The 15,617-nt window shown below is 42.0% G+C and overlaps 2 protein-coding genes across 3 annotated transcripts; both read right to left on the bottom strand.

Moving 5' to 3' along the window:
• Positions 1-36: 36 nt before the first annotated feature.
• On the bottom strand, positions 37-10,883 carry LOC130913082 (docking protein 2-like). Of its 2 annotated transcripts, none has more exons than XM_057831390.1 (7): positions 10,738-10,883; positions 10,285-10,426; positions 5,258-5,398; positions 4,129-4,299; positions 3,333-3,429; positions 2,766-2,935; positions 37-2,701 (listed from the first exon to the last, which is right to left on the bottom strand). In XM_057831390.1, exons 2-7 carry the CDS (start codon positions 10,381-10,383, stop codon positions 2,111-2,113), a joined length of 1,269 nt encoding a protein of 422 aa, XP_057687373.1. In that variant the 5' UTR covers positions 10,384-10,426; positions 10,738-10,883; the 3' UTR covers positions 37-2,110. The 2 variants fall into 2 exon arrangements, with proteins under 2 accessions (XP_057687373.1, XP_057687374.1); XM_057831391.1 differs by lacking the exon at positions 10,738-10,883 and having other exon boundaries at positions 37-2,416; positions 2,480-2,701.
• LOC130913086 (kazal-type serine protease inhibitor domain-containing protein 1-like) lies at positions 10,488-15,193 on the bottom strand. The gene is made up of 5 exons (XM_057831394.1): positions 14,188-15,193; positions 13,134-13,293; positions 12,045-12,235; positions 11,838-11,985; positions 10,488-11,019 (listed from the first exon to the last, which is right to left on the bottom strand). The coding sequence occupies exons 1-5, from the start codon at positions 14,515-14,517 to the stop codon at positions 10,946-10,948; spliced, it is 903 nt and encodes a 300-aa protein (XP_057687377.1). The 5' UTR covers positions 14,518-15,193; the 3' UTR covers positions 10,488-10,945.
• Between the last annotated feature and the right edge of the window lie 424 nt (positions 15,194-15,617).

The following is a 15,617-nucleotide window of genomic DNA, read 5'->3' as shown; positions in this document are numbered from 1 at the left end:
CTTCTTCTTAAACAATCAACAGATTAACAACAACAAAATAATAAATAAAATGGTCGGGGTCATTTTTAACAAAAGCCGTACTGTTTGCAAAGTCTTTTGGTACTTATAGCTTTGGGGTTCAAAGAGGAACTTAAATTGTCCAAATATCAAGAAAACATTTTCCCAAAAACATGAACATTTGGTCTTTGATTAGCATATTTTACACAGTGAATGTGAAATTTTGCCAATATTAAAATAAGATTTACAACATATCTTTTATGCATTTCTGGTTCTTCAACGTTGGATAGGCCAAACAAAATATGTCTAGAAACAATTTTCAATGACAGCACAAGTTTGGAATGAATATAATTGTTCAGGTCAACCCAAAATACGTGGGAGTAAGTACATTCCCAAAACAAATGGGAAATAGTTACCTCTGCATTTGCACAAAAAGAACATAATGTCTCAATATTCATTTTAAATTTAACCATTGTCGTCTTTACAGGATAATACCTGTGAAGTCATTTGAGTGTGATTTCCTAATAAATATTTTCTGGGCAAAAGCCAAGTATGTTTCCATTCAATATTTTCCTATAAATTATTCCAATAAGAAATTGCTGCAGGTTTGGAAACTATCTCCTTTTGAATAAGTCCTCTCAAACAATGGTTGGAGGCTTCAGAGCTTAATAGTGCACATTTATAACCAATAAACAGAGACTTTGGATCAAAGATTGGCACGTTACAATCTCTACCTTTAGGGGAATTTTGTAATAATCTTCGAGAACCCTCTGGTATGGCATCAAACACAACAGAATATTCACGAGGTGTAACAACAATACTATAAGATAAAAAAAATTCTTGAGAAGTGAAAAGTTGAGCATCTTCGTTTAATAATTGAGTAACTAAGAATATGTTATTTTGGACCCATCTTTCAATATATAAAGATACTGTATATCTTGGTTGTTCCAAATGTAATATCGATGTGGAAGTCCGTCCCTTTGATCTTGAGGTTTTACGGCGGTTGGCTGCCAATATACTGGAGCGTTCGTCTCATTTCTGCTTAGCAGCTACTTATCCATCCCATAGGCCGGGACCGGCTTGTGCCCGGCCGGGGCAGGAAAAGGAAAAAAAGACGCCAAGAAAGGAAATGAAAGATGCTCTCTCCCCCAATTCAGACTGCCGCCCCCACTAAACATAGTTGTTTATCTCGGTGTAACAGAATGAAATGAATGTCTTCATTTTTGTGGTGGTGTGCTAGTTTGTCCTTTTTAATGTTGGCTGTAACTCATTACAAAGCTTTTATTGACATGATTTATGAGGAAAAAAATGAAATGTGGAAAATCAGCAGTATGGATGATGAACTCACCAATTTCAGCACAAATCCATTCTTCCAACCCGTACGATTTCAATGACCGATTGTACAGTTTATTGACGTATTTCAGCTCATTAAATGCCACAATCGGGGTGTTCAATTTGTGCCACTTAGTCTGCCGTGCATATTTTGGGCTAAAAAGCCAAAGTTCAGTTTGGACAGAGAACAGGGACTTCACCCTGATCCTCTGCGTGTGTGGTCGTGTCTTAAAATAGTGAGCTTTATAGCTGGATTTTCATCCCAAAATGACCATCATGGATTTTCAAAGGCCACCAAAAATTCAGCTGATGTCTTAATCCAATTTTGGAAGCTGATATTTGAGACCTGCTTTTTTTTCCCATACGTTTTTTAATAGCATGATGATTATGAACGACAACTGAAACACTCATTATATAAATGTATATATTAGAACCATTTTTTTCTTCCTCTGCTACTTCCTTTTGTAACACTGGTGGTGTAAAATGACAATGAAAAAAGATCATCACTAGCTATATATCGGGCCATTTTGAAAAAAGTCCACGTATAGCCAATATATGGGTCGACCCTGGTGAAAAAAGGATCATCACTCAAACAGTGAACATAACAGTTATCCATTCTATCGGCTATATATCGGGCGATCGCCGGTCTTGAAAAAAAGGCCATATATCGGCCTGCCGATATATGGCTCAAATCAGATCAAACTCATTTATACGGCCCTTTAGGAAAAACCCCAGAGTTCCTCAAAGTACGGTCGACTTTTAGTCACGGCGAGCCGTCGCCTCACGGCGCGCTTTTTTCCGCTCGCTTGGGGACCGTGTAGACGCCGTGTCCAAGATGGTCGGGGGCGGCCATGACTTGCCAAGCCTCGCCCCTCAGCTCTTCCGGGGCGTCGTACTCGGAGGCCGCCGACCCTCCCGCCCGGGGCTCGTCGTAAATGTGTTCGGCTCTCCGGCCGGGGATTCCCGTCGCTTCCGAGTACGTCGGCAAGGAGACCCGCGAGTACGCGGCGTCCGCGTACGTCGGCGAGGAGACCCGCGAATACGCGGCGTCCGCGTCCAGCGCCAGGTCGCCCAATCCCGTCGCTACCTGACGGGTCGGACCGCACGCGCCGTCACTCGCCCGCGTCGGGACGCGACCGTATGTACTGACCTGGGCGGCGGAGGGCGGCGAGCGGTGGCCCCGCGGCGTCGGCGGCAAGGGCGGCAGGTTGGCCTTGCGGGAGGGGTCCCGCCTCACGCCCGTCCCCCGAGCCCGCTGGAGGCCGATGGCCGCCTCCACCGCTCGGAATAGGGCGTGACCTTCTTTGGTGTCAAACTCAAAGTTGCCTTCGCCGGACGCGCAACGACGACCCGCCTCCACCGAGAAGCGGGACTGAAAGAATGACCGCGGCGAGTTAGCGCCTTCGTTGCGGCTAGCGCGCGCCCGCCCGTCTTACCTTGTCACGGCCGAAGCGTCGCAAGAATCTGTAGGGCCAACTCAGCAGCGTGGCGCCTCGAGCGTCCAGCAGGTGGAGCGCGTCCGCCGAAGCTCTCAAAACCACGTCGCCCCGCAGGCCGCAACGCTCGGACCAGGAAGTGGGACGCACGCGTACCTGGAAGTCACTGCCTACATATGCACGCCACCACATATATATATACAAACACATTGACACACACACAGTTTAGGGCAGGTGTAGCCAACTCCGGTCCTCGAGGGCCCCTATCCGGCTTGTTTTCCATGTCTCCCTCCCTCCTTTAAAACACCTGAATCAAATGATCAGCTCATCAGTAAGCTCTGCGGGAGCCTGATAACGATGCTGATTATTTGAGTCAGGTGTGTTGGAGGAGGGAGACATGGAAAACGAGCTGGATAGGGGCCCTCGAGGACCGGAGTTAGCTAAGGCACGTGAATTGCACTGTCACTGAGACCGGACTTCCGCTTCCACGCTTTTCAGCTAAATCCGGCAAAACTAAACCAGTTTCTGTGTGCGGCTTCCTCTCCTGACACACGACATACAAGGTACCTGCGGCGGTCTCCGCAGCGGTGGCGCTGCTGTACAAAGCGTTGTCCCGCATGCCTTCTTCTTCCGGCTTTTGTTTTTGTTGTTCTTCCCAGCTCACCTGCACGCAACGGTGGTTAGTTACTTCAAAATGATCAAGTCAAAGTAGTCATACAAAAAAATGGACTCGAGTACAAGTAAAAAAAGTATTTGGTGAAAAGAATACCCAAGTAACATTCCAGTCACTGCTTACATTTGAACTGTTTTATAAACGATGACAAGAGAATATTAGAAAAAAGAAATACACAAAAATCATCAAGAAAAATGAAACTTTTTTTATGTTTGGCCACCAATAGAAGCTGTTATAGGTCACATCAACAGACCTGTTTGTTCACCACCAGCAGGCCAAAGTGTTATGTCTGTTTTGGTATATTTTCCTTGATTCAATGGCATGCCTTTTTTTTTTTTTTTTGTGTATAATCAGTTCAACAGAACGAAACTAAGATCGATGCCCAAAAAACTGCTCCATTGGTGAACAAGCTGCCATCGGCAGTGTCTGATTGGTATCTTGGAGTCACGTGATTATTTGTGCGACGTCTCATCGGTTATAGCGGTAGAGGTGCCTTGGTGGCAAAAATCAAGTCAAATCTAATATGCAGAATAAAGAGGAAACATCCGCAGCGTAGGCAAAAGTAGTGGAGAAAGAGCAGCCTTTCTTCGACTCAAAAGTGCGACTTATAGTCCGGAAAATACATTTGAAAAACCGGATCTTTTTGGACCCACGTGGAAGGATTTTCAAAAGAACGGAGGAAATACATACGGGAAAGGCCATCTGGCAGAGCGCGGCGGTCCAGTGCGCCACGTGATCGGCGCGGGCCGCCAGCACCACCACCTTATCCGCCGTCTCCAGCAGGAACGGGGCGGAGTCGGCGGGACACGCCTCCACGCGGACGTCGGCGCTCACGCGGACCAAGTCGGACAAACGGATCACCTGCGTGCGCGGACGGAGGGAGGACTGCCTTATTAACCCTTTCGTGCCAAAAAGTCAAGTGAAGCATCCTTTTGGAAAAAAGATGATCATTACAAAAAAATGCCAGGAGTAATAAGAAATAAAAATCATTGGAAATCAAATCTATACTTCCAAATTTTAATGAAAAAAAGGAGATACCAATTTAAAGATCATTTTTAACATTTATCAACTTTATCTCTCATTTTAAATGAAATGATTGGATCAGTTGGTGGGCAGTGGGAAAATCAATCAGTTAAATAAAATGACATTTGGAACAATGAAAACTTCAAAAATAAATAAAACTCAACTGTATTCCATTTTTTTTTAAAAAACGAGAAAGAGTAAAATAAAGATAGGTGTGGCCCGCCCGCTCGCACCTATTTTGCGCTGGCCAATTAAAAGATACACTATACATTATTTGTGAATGATCCATTTTGGGGGGAAAGAAATCCATCATTTAAGTTGTCTGAAAAATATGCCAGGAGTAGAAATGAAAAATAGGAATCATTTTCAATCAAATGAAGATGCATTTAATCTATGATTAAAATGGTGATGAATAAAAACCAATTTAAAAATATGCAAATAATTAAAAAGCCATCAGTAATTAAAAAATAATTCTACATTTAAGAAAAAAAGGAATGTTAATGTTTGCAATAAAGACAAATAATCCCCACAAGTTTGTATTTTGCTCTGTGAAATTGATTTAGTTTTTCCGTTTCTTCAGTATTTCCTAAATCTCTTGTGACCTTACATAACTGCCGTGGACGTCCGATCCATTTGAACTGGAAGAGATGATGTCACAAAATGTTTTCAGTATCAATTTCCCTCTTGACTAACTACCGCAGCACATGCTGTGACCTGGTCTGGCGGAAATCAGTTCACATAAGGACCACTCTTGTTCACGGAAGTGGCTGAAAGGCAGGACCACAAAGACACGCACCTTGGTGCGTTTACGCCCGCTCCTTTGCTTCTTTTCGCCGCCGCCGCCGCCGCCGCCACCGTCTTTGATTTCCCACAATTCCAGGCGAGAGATGGATGAGGAACTCTCCCTGAACAGCACGCACCACATGCTCTTCCACCTCTAAATAACATAAATAGATTTGATTTTTGCTAGCGGTTATTAGGGCAAAAATAAATAAATACGAGAATAAAATGATAACATCACGAGATCAAAGTCATATGTTACGAGAAAAATATTGGGAGAATAAGAATCGTCACGTGATGAGAAAGAGTGCTCGTATTATGAGAGGGCAGTGGTCATATGATGCAATATGGCAAATTTTGCGAAATGAGCCGCTCCGTGTCTCTGTGAAAATGAACAAATACTGTAAATGACGAAGTACATATGAGTAAAAATCCTTCAAATTTGCTCTCCTTATTTTCAAATGGTAAAACAGCAAATGCGTCATTTGAACGGAGGCGACGTAGCTGCAGTGGTTCTTAACCTGGGTTCGCTGGAAACATAAATACAAACGGTGTGAAATGACTTCATTTCATTTTTCAATGTGAAGGCAAAATGATTTGTTAAACTATGGAGGTAGATTTGTGTCTTTATTATTCAATCCCAAAAAAAGTTGCTTCAATCAAATAAAAAGTTGCTTCAATCAATATATATATTTTCAATCAAAGAAAACATCTCTTCAATAAAAAAAAATGTGTTTGAATGCAAAAATAAATTTGAAACTCAAAAAAATATATTTGAAAACTATTTTTCTTTGATTGAAATTTTGCCGATGTTACACCCCCGTACCAGTGCCCTATAATCGGCTTGGACTCCAGGAGACTCCGATGGCTGGATGGAGACCTGGTGGCCAATGGCCATTATTCTTGCTTCATACTTTTATGCCATTGGCCCAATCAGCCGCCACTCAAACACACCGGAACTAGCGTTGAAGTTGAATCTTTGTGTCAAAATGATTCAATCGAAAAAAAGTGCCTTCAAAACTTTTCCCACTTCAAAAAAAAAGTGTGTTCACAACTTTTTCCACTTTGAAAAAAAAAAAAAAAAAAAAGAGTTTAAAACTTTTTGCTTTTCAAAAAAGTGATACTTCAATAAAAAAAATATATATTTCAAATAAAAAAATATATTTTAGAAAAATATATATTTTTGCAAATGATTTTTTTCTTTGATTAAAAATAGTTTTTTGATTAAAGCAACTTTTATTGCGATTGAATGATTTTGACACAAATGTCCTACCCCTTATATGGTTCAAACACAAAAAGGATTGCTTCAATCAAAGAAAACAGTTTGAATGAAAAATAAAGTGTTCAAATGCGAATTTCTGAGTCTCAAATATTTTTTCACATTCAAACCTTTTTTTCTACAATTGAATATTTTTAAAATTTTTGATTGAAGTGATTTTTCTTTTGAAAATATATATTTTTTGTTTGAAGCAACTTAATTTTTGATTGAATAATAAAGATACAAATGTCCTAGCCAAAATGTGGTCCCAACGCAAGATTACATGACTTCAATCAAAAATGGTGTTTCAATCAAAAAAAACTTGACTTAAATCAAAAAAAAAAAAAAAACTTCAATCAAAGAAAAAGTTTTCAAATATATTTTTTTGAGTTTCAAATTTATTTTTGCATTCAAACACATTTTTTTGATTGAAGAGACGTTTTCTTCGATTGAAAATATATATTTTGATTGAAGCATTTTTTTATTTGATTGAAGCAACTTTTTTTTGGATTGAATAATAAAGACACAAATCTACCTCCATATTAAACAGGGTGTTTCATTAAATTTGATATCATTTGAGATGTAAAAATGACAGAAACCGCAAGATGAAGAGGAATGCAACCATACAGGTTTAATGTTGAACAAATTTGAACGAAAAGGTGGAAGATACACACATCTGGCCAGTCTTGATCTAATGATGCTGCAAGCATGAAAATAAAACCACACATTTTGGCCCGTTTAAAAACATGCTGTCTAAATGAAAAGAAATCTGAACGGAATTCCACTTTGGGTTTTAGCTTGCAAGCTTAGATACAGTATATCGATTTTGAATTGGGGGGGGGGGGGTCTCATTCCAAAGGGTTTGGTTAATGCATGTGTAAAACTCATGGGGTTCGGTACCTTTAGTAAGTGTGTTAATACTGCATAGTACGTCGTGTTTTATAACCAGTGTTGGGCACGTTACTTTAAAAAAGTAATTAGTTATAGTTACTCACTACTTCTTCCAAAAAATAACGGAGTTAGTAACTGAATTACTCTTTAGCAAAAGTAACTAGTTACCAGGGAAAGTAACTATTTTCGTTACTTTAAAAAGAAGTTGTAAGTCAAAAGAATTTGAAATTTTCTCAGCAGTATTCGAGTCAGTTGAATAGAGAAGAACACACAGGTAGTTGTGTTATAGAACCTTGTAATATATATTGCACCTCACCAGCAACAGATTTATCCTACACTTGCTTGAAGTGCAACAAAAATAAACAGATTTGAATTGCTTACCACAGATGTCGACAAAAGCTTTGCCCCGGGACATTAATTACACACAAATTACACGTGCACGTTCTTTCCTTTCATTTCGACCAACTTGAAATAGTGTTTATATCTCCACCTCGTCAAGGACAAATTTTCCTCTGAATGCTCTGCCATCATATCCCTCTGCATCTGTTTTGCGTGTGTGTGTTTGCCGCACGCGCTGTTCCGGTTTGTGTGTGAAAACACCGGCTCTGAAGTTTTTTTTAAACAAACTTTATCAACAACAAATAGACGTATACAAACATAGGGTGAGGGTGAACCATTCACACATAAACAACCGGCTCTGAAGTACGTGCGCTGCTCGAGCGTTTACGTCACAGAACGGGGGATAACGTGAGATTTGACAACAATGCAGCCATATTGGAAGCAGGTCTGGCTCGCGGGACATTAAACTTTAACTTGCCAGTTCGATAAAGAGACAAACTCGTTATTTAGGCGAAGAACAGATATGTGATCAAACTTAAGGATGTGAAAAATGTTGACCCTTACGAGCAAGCCAAAGACAAATGGAGTAAAGACGTCGACGGGCTTCCACAATTACGCCAAATGCACATTCTGCTGTATTTATTGTTTGGTCTATGTTACTAAACTCATCAGCGATTCCGAAATTACAAATCGCTATGAACAGTTTTGCTGCGGATGGGTGCAGGACCTGCACATTATGACCGTATCAAGCGGCAACTCCATCATTCTTGCAGAGGTAGGCTATGTGTGTTTACTATTTCATTGCCATGAACCTGAACGCACTCAAATAAACAGAGCAGACTCGCTAGGGCTGGTAGTTTCTTCAATTTAGTCAAAGTAAGTAACGCACCGCTTTTGACCGTCAGAAACGGTAATGGCGTTGTAACGGCGGAAAAAGTAATTAGTTAGATTACCCAGTTACTGAAAAAATAATGCCGTTATGTAACGGCGTTATTTCCAACACTGTTTATAACCACTTTCATCTTGTAATGTTAAGACTTTTTTCTGGTAGTATACCATTTTCTCGTAATATTCCGACGTTTTTCCTGTATTATTATGACTTTATTTCATAACATGACAACGTATGATCTGGTAATATTACAACTTCAATCTCACAATATGACAATTTTCTTTCTTGTAAAATGATGGCTTTTTCACTTCGTCTCATACATTGAAGCCTTTTTTCCTCATACGACCACTTGTTTCTTGAAATATCACCATTTTAATCTGGACTACAGCTTTAGTCTGGTCATATGATCCCTTTTTTCTTGTGATCTTCCGAGTCGGACCTCATCACGTTACGACTTTTTCTCGAAATGTTACCACTTCTTTCTCGCAATATTACTGCAACGATGAATCGCTTAACTCGAGTAATTCGATAAGAAAAAAATCTTTGAATCCAATTTTGCCGCTTCGAGGATTCGTTTCATTAGAGTGGTATTGTAACTGTTTGTTTTGAAATTGTTTTGCATTTAATTTTTAATTCATGTGGGTGGATACACTGCCCTCTTGTGGCAAAAGTGAATGTAACATAACTCGTCTAATTGCTGAATCCAGCTGTTAAAAACAACAATGTAGGTTTTGTTTGAGCTAATGTTTGTTGATGCAGTCGTTATTTTATTTCCAAGTATCTTTAGCAGTTTTTGTGGGAATATATGTTTGAACGATGTCTCAACAGCTTTGTGGGAAAAAAAATTAATTTTAGGGCATTTAAGCTAGCGGACTTTTGCTACGCAAGTTAGCCACTTGTTCTTTTGTTGTACTTAGATCCACAAGTAGTTTTTTTTTTTTTTTAAATACCGTTTGAGGCTAAACTCAGCTATTTGAGCTGACTTGAAAATACATTTAGTGCTCTTGTGAAATGAAAGTGCAACCCTCCCTGGTTTGAAGAAACACTCAGGTATTTGATTTGGCATTTGCATTCAATGCTATTTTGAAAGTGCAATCTCGGCAAGTCAAAATAAATGTCATGAAGGTAGTTGGTGTGAGAGCACAGGGTTAGATGGAGTCGCTGTGGCGACCCCAAAAAGGAAAATCCAAAAAGAAAAGAATCCCATTATTCGAAGCAACCAATCGATAGACCTAAATCATCGATACAAGTTATTTTTCATCCTATTAAGACTTTAAACCGATGACTTATTTTTCTCGTAATGAGACAACTTTTTCGTCGTACGGATGACTTTATTCTTGTAATATCACGGCTTTCATCTCAATTTTTTTCTCATCGTTATACGACTTTAATCCGATAATACGACCTTAATTCTCATAGGACGACTTTTCTGGCAATATTGCGATTTACATTGTAAAACTATACGATTTATCTCGTAACTTATTTTCTTCTTTGGCCCTAAATACTGGGTGGTATGAGAGCGAGCTGTGGTGGGAGGGAGGTCGCTTCCTCGCAACCCCCCTCCTCCAAGGTCAAGTGTTTCAGGCGTGAGGAGGCCACGCGGCACCAACTGAGAAAAAACCAGTCCCTCTTGAAATCCATCTTTCCCGCGAGTATCGGCCGTTACCTTTCCAAAGCGGTGGTGCTGAAGGTAAACGTTTCCTTCTTTCTTCACGTCCTCGTCCATTTTGCTGCTTCTACTTCCCTTTCTGGTCTTCTGCATCATCAGCTAGACACACGTCAGCTTTGCCACTTCCTGTCTGAAGTTTCTTCGGATTACACAAAGTGCAAGTGCAACCGTCTTTTGTCAAAAGCAGGGGCAGCCATTTTCAGGAGGAAAATCCTTCTACTCTACTTTCATTTGTTAAACATGACAATATTCAGTAGATCTTAATAGCCTATAGTAGATGTATGTTTAGGGAAAAGTTCACTCCAAAATGATTTTAGGGTTAGATTCTTGAAATGAAATCAATTCTTTCCCAATGAGTCAATACAAATGAACACTTGTTAAATACTTCTTTAGTATGGCAGTACATCTGAAGTACAGTCGTGTGCTAAATCAGGAGCAAGACTGATGTACTTTTCATTGTGTGTCATTTCTTCAGCGTCGTCCCATGAAAAGATGGGATTTCATGGGGGTTGCACCCGCTTTTGTGAGATACTGTACACCACGGCAGCCAAAATGTCCTTTTTCATCTCCGTCCTCCCAATCTTGTTTTGACTCAGAATATATTTTAGGCATTTGCGGTGCGCAATTTGCGGCGGGCCACGTCATCGACTCCTCGTCCTCAGACCGAGTCACGGTCGTGGCCGGGCTCGTTCGCGACAGACGCGCGATCGGCAGAGTAGGACGAGAGCTCCTCTGGGGGAGGGGAAAGCGGGGAGAATCAGTCAAGCGAGCCAAAGCCGCGTTCGCGCCAAAGATAAATCGTCTGTCGCCAAAAGCGCTTTGTGTTCACGCCATTGTTGTTTTCGACAAAAAAACAAAATATTTTGTCGACAAAAAAGTTTTCGTGATGATGACGAGCAAACAATGAGAGACTACATAACCAAACGAATGTTAGTTTTGGGCCGACGAGACCAAGATGCCACATCGTTTCTGCCTACAATGCGTGACATTTCCTTATTGTACGTGAAGTACGTCAGCCTGCGCGTTGGGGTCGTGTCACATGTGCCGCCCCTCGCCCGGGTTTAGGAAGCGCTTCAAGCTAGGCTGCGCTTCAGGCTCGCTTGGTTTGTCACATTTGTTTTTCTTATCTTGGCAAGAGATGTTGCTTTAGCCTTTAAAAGGTTGTGCTCTAGTGATCACCACACACAAAATGTAAATCATAGCATGAGCAGTTCAGTCTCGTTCGCTTTCTTTCTTTTTTTTTTAATGACATCCAGTCATGTTTAATTCATTGAAAATAATGTACTGAGTGAGTATTATCATCGCCAAGTTGGCACGGTAGAATATGTGCTTGTCTGTCAATGTTCATTCCAAATTGTTGGCAACCTTTGTTTTTTTGGGGAACTAAAACGTTTACAGACAAAACATTTGGAGACTAAAGGTAGACCACATTTTCCTGCGTTTTCGTTGGCAAAAACTAGACGTTTTGAATGAAAAGGGCTGCCAAAAACAACACTGGCGCGAACGTCGACCTTTCGGCCGGACGAGCGATCGGAGGTACGCTAACCCACCGGGCGACAGCACGCCGAGCACGGCCGAGGCGGAGACGGCGCCCAGGCTGTTGCGGGCCACGCAGCGATAGGTACCGGAGTCGCGCGGCTCCGCCCCTTCGATCTGCAGCCAACTGGACAGCTCGAAGCGCAACGGCCCGCCGCGACTCTGCATAAAAAAAATTTTTTTTTAAAAACCGCAGGATAACCGCCCGACGAAGGCCTCACCTGCACCGAGATGTGCGGGTCGTCTCCGGGCAGGACGCCGTCCCGGACCCTCTCCTCGCCCGCTTCGTCGTCGGCGCCGTCCTTGCGCCACTCCACGGCCGCCATGGGGAAGGCGAAGACCTCGCACAGGAAGACCAGATGGCTGCCGCTCCCATTCACCTGACTTCTAGGGGCCACTTTGATGATCGGGACTGGAGGGCAAAATGGTGGTCAGAGTCTGTACGAACGGTAATACACTTGCCATAAACGTCCCAAAAGCAACAGCATGTCACCCAGGGATGCGCCAAAACAAAAACTGCTTTCTTCTCTCTCTCTCTCCTGTGCCTGCGGAAACTAATAAAAGTCGGATTTTCCACACATAATGCACCAGTTATTGTTTTGCCTCCACATTCACCCGCATTGTCCGAAAAAAAAAAAAAAAAAAAAAACATTTCCTTGCACCGTGGGATATTTTATCTGACTTGCAGGCATCATGGAGCCACGATGGATATCAGAGAGACTCCCGGAATATGACTTGTGTCAACTTTTCATATTGATCAAGCCTCCGTATATGTATTTCTCTCGCGCCCAGAGTCTTAAAAAACAGTGCAATTTCTGACAACCAGGGCCGGCCCAGGCCATTTGGGGGCCCTAAGCAAAATAATGCAAAGAGGCCCATATTTTTGGCCCACCACTTCGTCACAGTGTACTGTGAAACCCATACATGCAATCCAACCCATACGTCCATATTTTGTATAATAATCAGATTTTGTTGCACTGCATACTTCAAACTTCTCACCCCAAATGATTGTCAGTACTTACAGTAGATAGCGCCAAACCTTTTTCTAAAAGAGGAACGAAAGAAGTTAAGGAAGAACTTTTTTTTTTTTTAAGCTTGTAATCAAGTAACAAAACTCACAAAAGTCAAATAAAGCAAACTGTAGTAAACAAAACAAAAACAAAAAAAGATTAAACAATTGCCAGATTGGGGACCCCCCAAGTGGTCAGGGGCCCTAAGCAGCTGCATAGTCTGCGTATAGGCTGGGCCGGCCCTGCTGACAACACATGGCTGCAGGAAGGCAGACAGAAAATTGTGTGCACGTTTCGTACCCGTCTTACAAGGGCCCTTCCCTTTCTTGTGCAGTTTGGGGTCAGAGTAGGCGGCCTCCCTCAAGTGGCACATGTTTGAATAGGTCACTCCGTCGCTCCCGCACACCGCCTCGCGCCGCTGGCACACGCACACCTGCTCCTCCTCGTCCTCCTCCTCGTCCTTAAATCGGTGGCAGGGAGGGGTATAGCGTTACATTGACTCCGTTACAAGTAACTTTGGGAGAAAAATGGACTACTGGGAGTCGTTTTACCACACCATACATTATACTTTTACTTGAGTCGATGTGTGACACAGACTCTTTCTTGCTACTTTGGGCTACAATAGAGCTGTTCCATTTTTCCTCTTTGTTCTAAATTGATTTTATTTTTGCCAGATGGCCACAATAGCCCTTCTGGTTTCACCAATGAGACAAGGCAACAATGACCTCATGATACCCATCAGAGGTAACGAAAGGGTCACACGAACACACACAGTCGCCGACGAGTCCTATGATCACACCGGTGTGATCAATCACGTGGCATCTTTGAAGCACTGTTAAAAAAAAAAATCAACAATTTGACGTAGAGGGCTGCCGTCAACGCAAGTTGAAAGTGCGGATTTCAAACCCTCTGCCAGTTTTCATTTGGCACCAGTGGATCCCGGATAACCGAAGAGAAGATCGTTTTAATTTCATTGTCGGAAATGGTTTCATTCGTGCCACTAGAAGACACTCGTTCTTGGGAATGGAGGTCTTATGGACCATTTCTGTTTATTTTTCCAGTCTTAATTCCATGATTTTGGTGTATAAAGGTTATAAGTGTCATGATAACATACAGACGAAGTTAAAGACATTTGGGAAATTTCAGACTTTGATGTTTTTGTCTGCCTGAGGACGTTGTTTTACAAATAAATCAGACATGATAAGCAGTACTTGAGTATTCTTTTCACCAAACACATTTGACTTGGATCATTTTGTGGGTGTGTGTGGGGGGGGGGGGGGTGACTATACTTTGTTTTAAAGTAACACTGCTCTTATTTGAGTCCAATTTTTGCCTACTCTATCCACGTACCCACCTCGGGGTGGTAGTGGTGTTGGTGGCGTCTCGGTTCCGCCTGGCAGCGCATCCCGTCTCCGCAGAGTCCGAAGAGGACGTTTTGGCCTCCCGGGTCGCAGGCTTGGCCCTCCAGGTTGGCGCATTCGGGGCAGCAGCCGCAGCGGTCCGACACCACGCCGGCCCGGCAACCGAGCGGCCCCGCCGGGCACAGCTCGAGTCGGCACGGGCCGCAGTCCGGCTCCGGCCAGGCGCCGGTCGGGCGCTGCTGATCCCCCTCCTCCTCCAGGGGCCGGCACGGACGCGGGTTCGGCCAGAGAACCAGCAGCAAAAGCGCAACCGCCAGCGACATGGTCAAACAAAAAGGAAAGAAAAAAGAAAAAGAAAAGAAAAAAGTTCCAACCGGGACAAAAGCGCCTCCAAAATAGACAAGTCGTAGGCTTGTTGCTTCCAAGTTTACAACAGCTGAGCCTGAGCCGCTCGCTCGCTCATTCGCTGTCAGCACGTGTCATAAGAGAGGCTGGAAGATCAGACACTTCCTGCCCAACCCTTCAGACTAAAAGCCGCGTCTCAATGTGTCTAGGACGCTGCTGCTTTATTTCCGGTAGGTACACAAACTGTTCGCACACCTGATTCATGGTATGTGATAAATTGAGGAGTCATTATGTGTTCTTGTAAAAGTGCGTTTGGCACCTCGAATACATATTATTTGGACTTTGACTTGAAAAAAAAAATACAAGCATTTTTCAGCAGGCCTCCTTAAAGGAGCGCATTTCATGTGAGGTTAAAATCTCACATGTTACAAGTTATGGTTGTACATTTCACTTTTAAAAAGGTCAAATGAATAACAAATGGTATCATCAAAAACGTGTATTACTATGTAGCTACAAGTTGTGTTTGGGTGGTCAGATAATCAGGCACATTTACACAAGGGTGAAAGTGGCTAGAATTTCTTGCCGGAGCTCCCACCATGGAGCCAGAAATTTTATTTATTTTTTCTGTCTTTTTTTTTGGGGGGGGGGGGGGGGGGGGGGGGCAAACCTCTTAAACTACTGAAATGCAAAAAAACTGTTTTGGCACAGTTATTTCGATAGCACATACAAAAACTGATTTTCATTCAAAATTGTATATTTTTCAATAATTTGCAAAATAAAAGTTAACAAAAACAGCAATAACCCCAACCTCCAGCTCCTAATTTTTATTTTCCCCTCATTTCCTCACATACTAAATGCCAAATCTCAATTTTAACTACTTAAGAATATAATATAATATAATAATATATATATTAAAATTGAAGTTAATGTAAACATTTACTTTTTTTTTTTTTTTTAAATAATAAAGATATAAGTAACATACGTTCAGAAAAATAAGTACAAATGTCTTATATTATGCAGAGTGAAATGGAATATTACTTTGAAGATCGCGCAAACAATGACTTTTTTAAATAATAAG

This window comes from Corythoichthys intestinalis, chromosome 3, assembly GCF_030265065.1.
Source record: "Corythoichthys intestinalis isolate RoL2023-P3 chromosome 3, ASM3026506v1, whole genome shotgun sequence".
In the NCBI taxonomy this organism is placed as follows: Eukaryota; Metazoa; Chordata; class Actinopteri; order Syngnathiformes; family Syngnathidae; genus Corythoichthys; species Corythoichthys intestinalis.
This window is presented reverse-complemented; position numbering and strand designations above follow the sequence as displayed.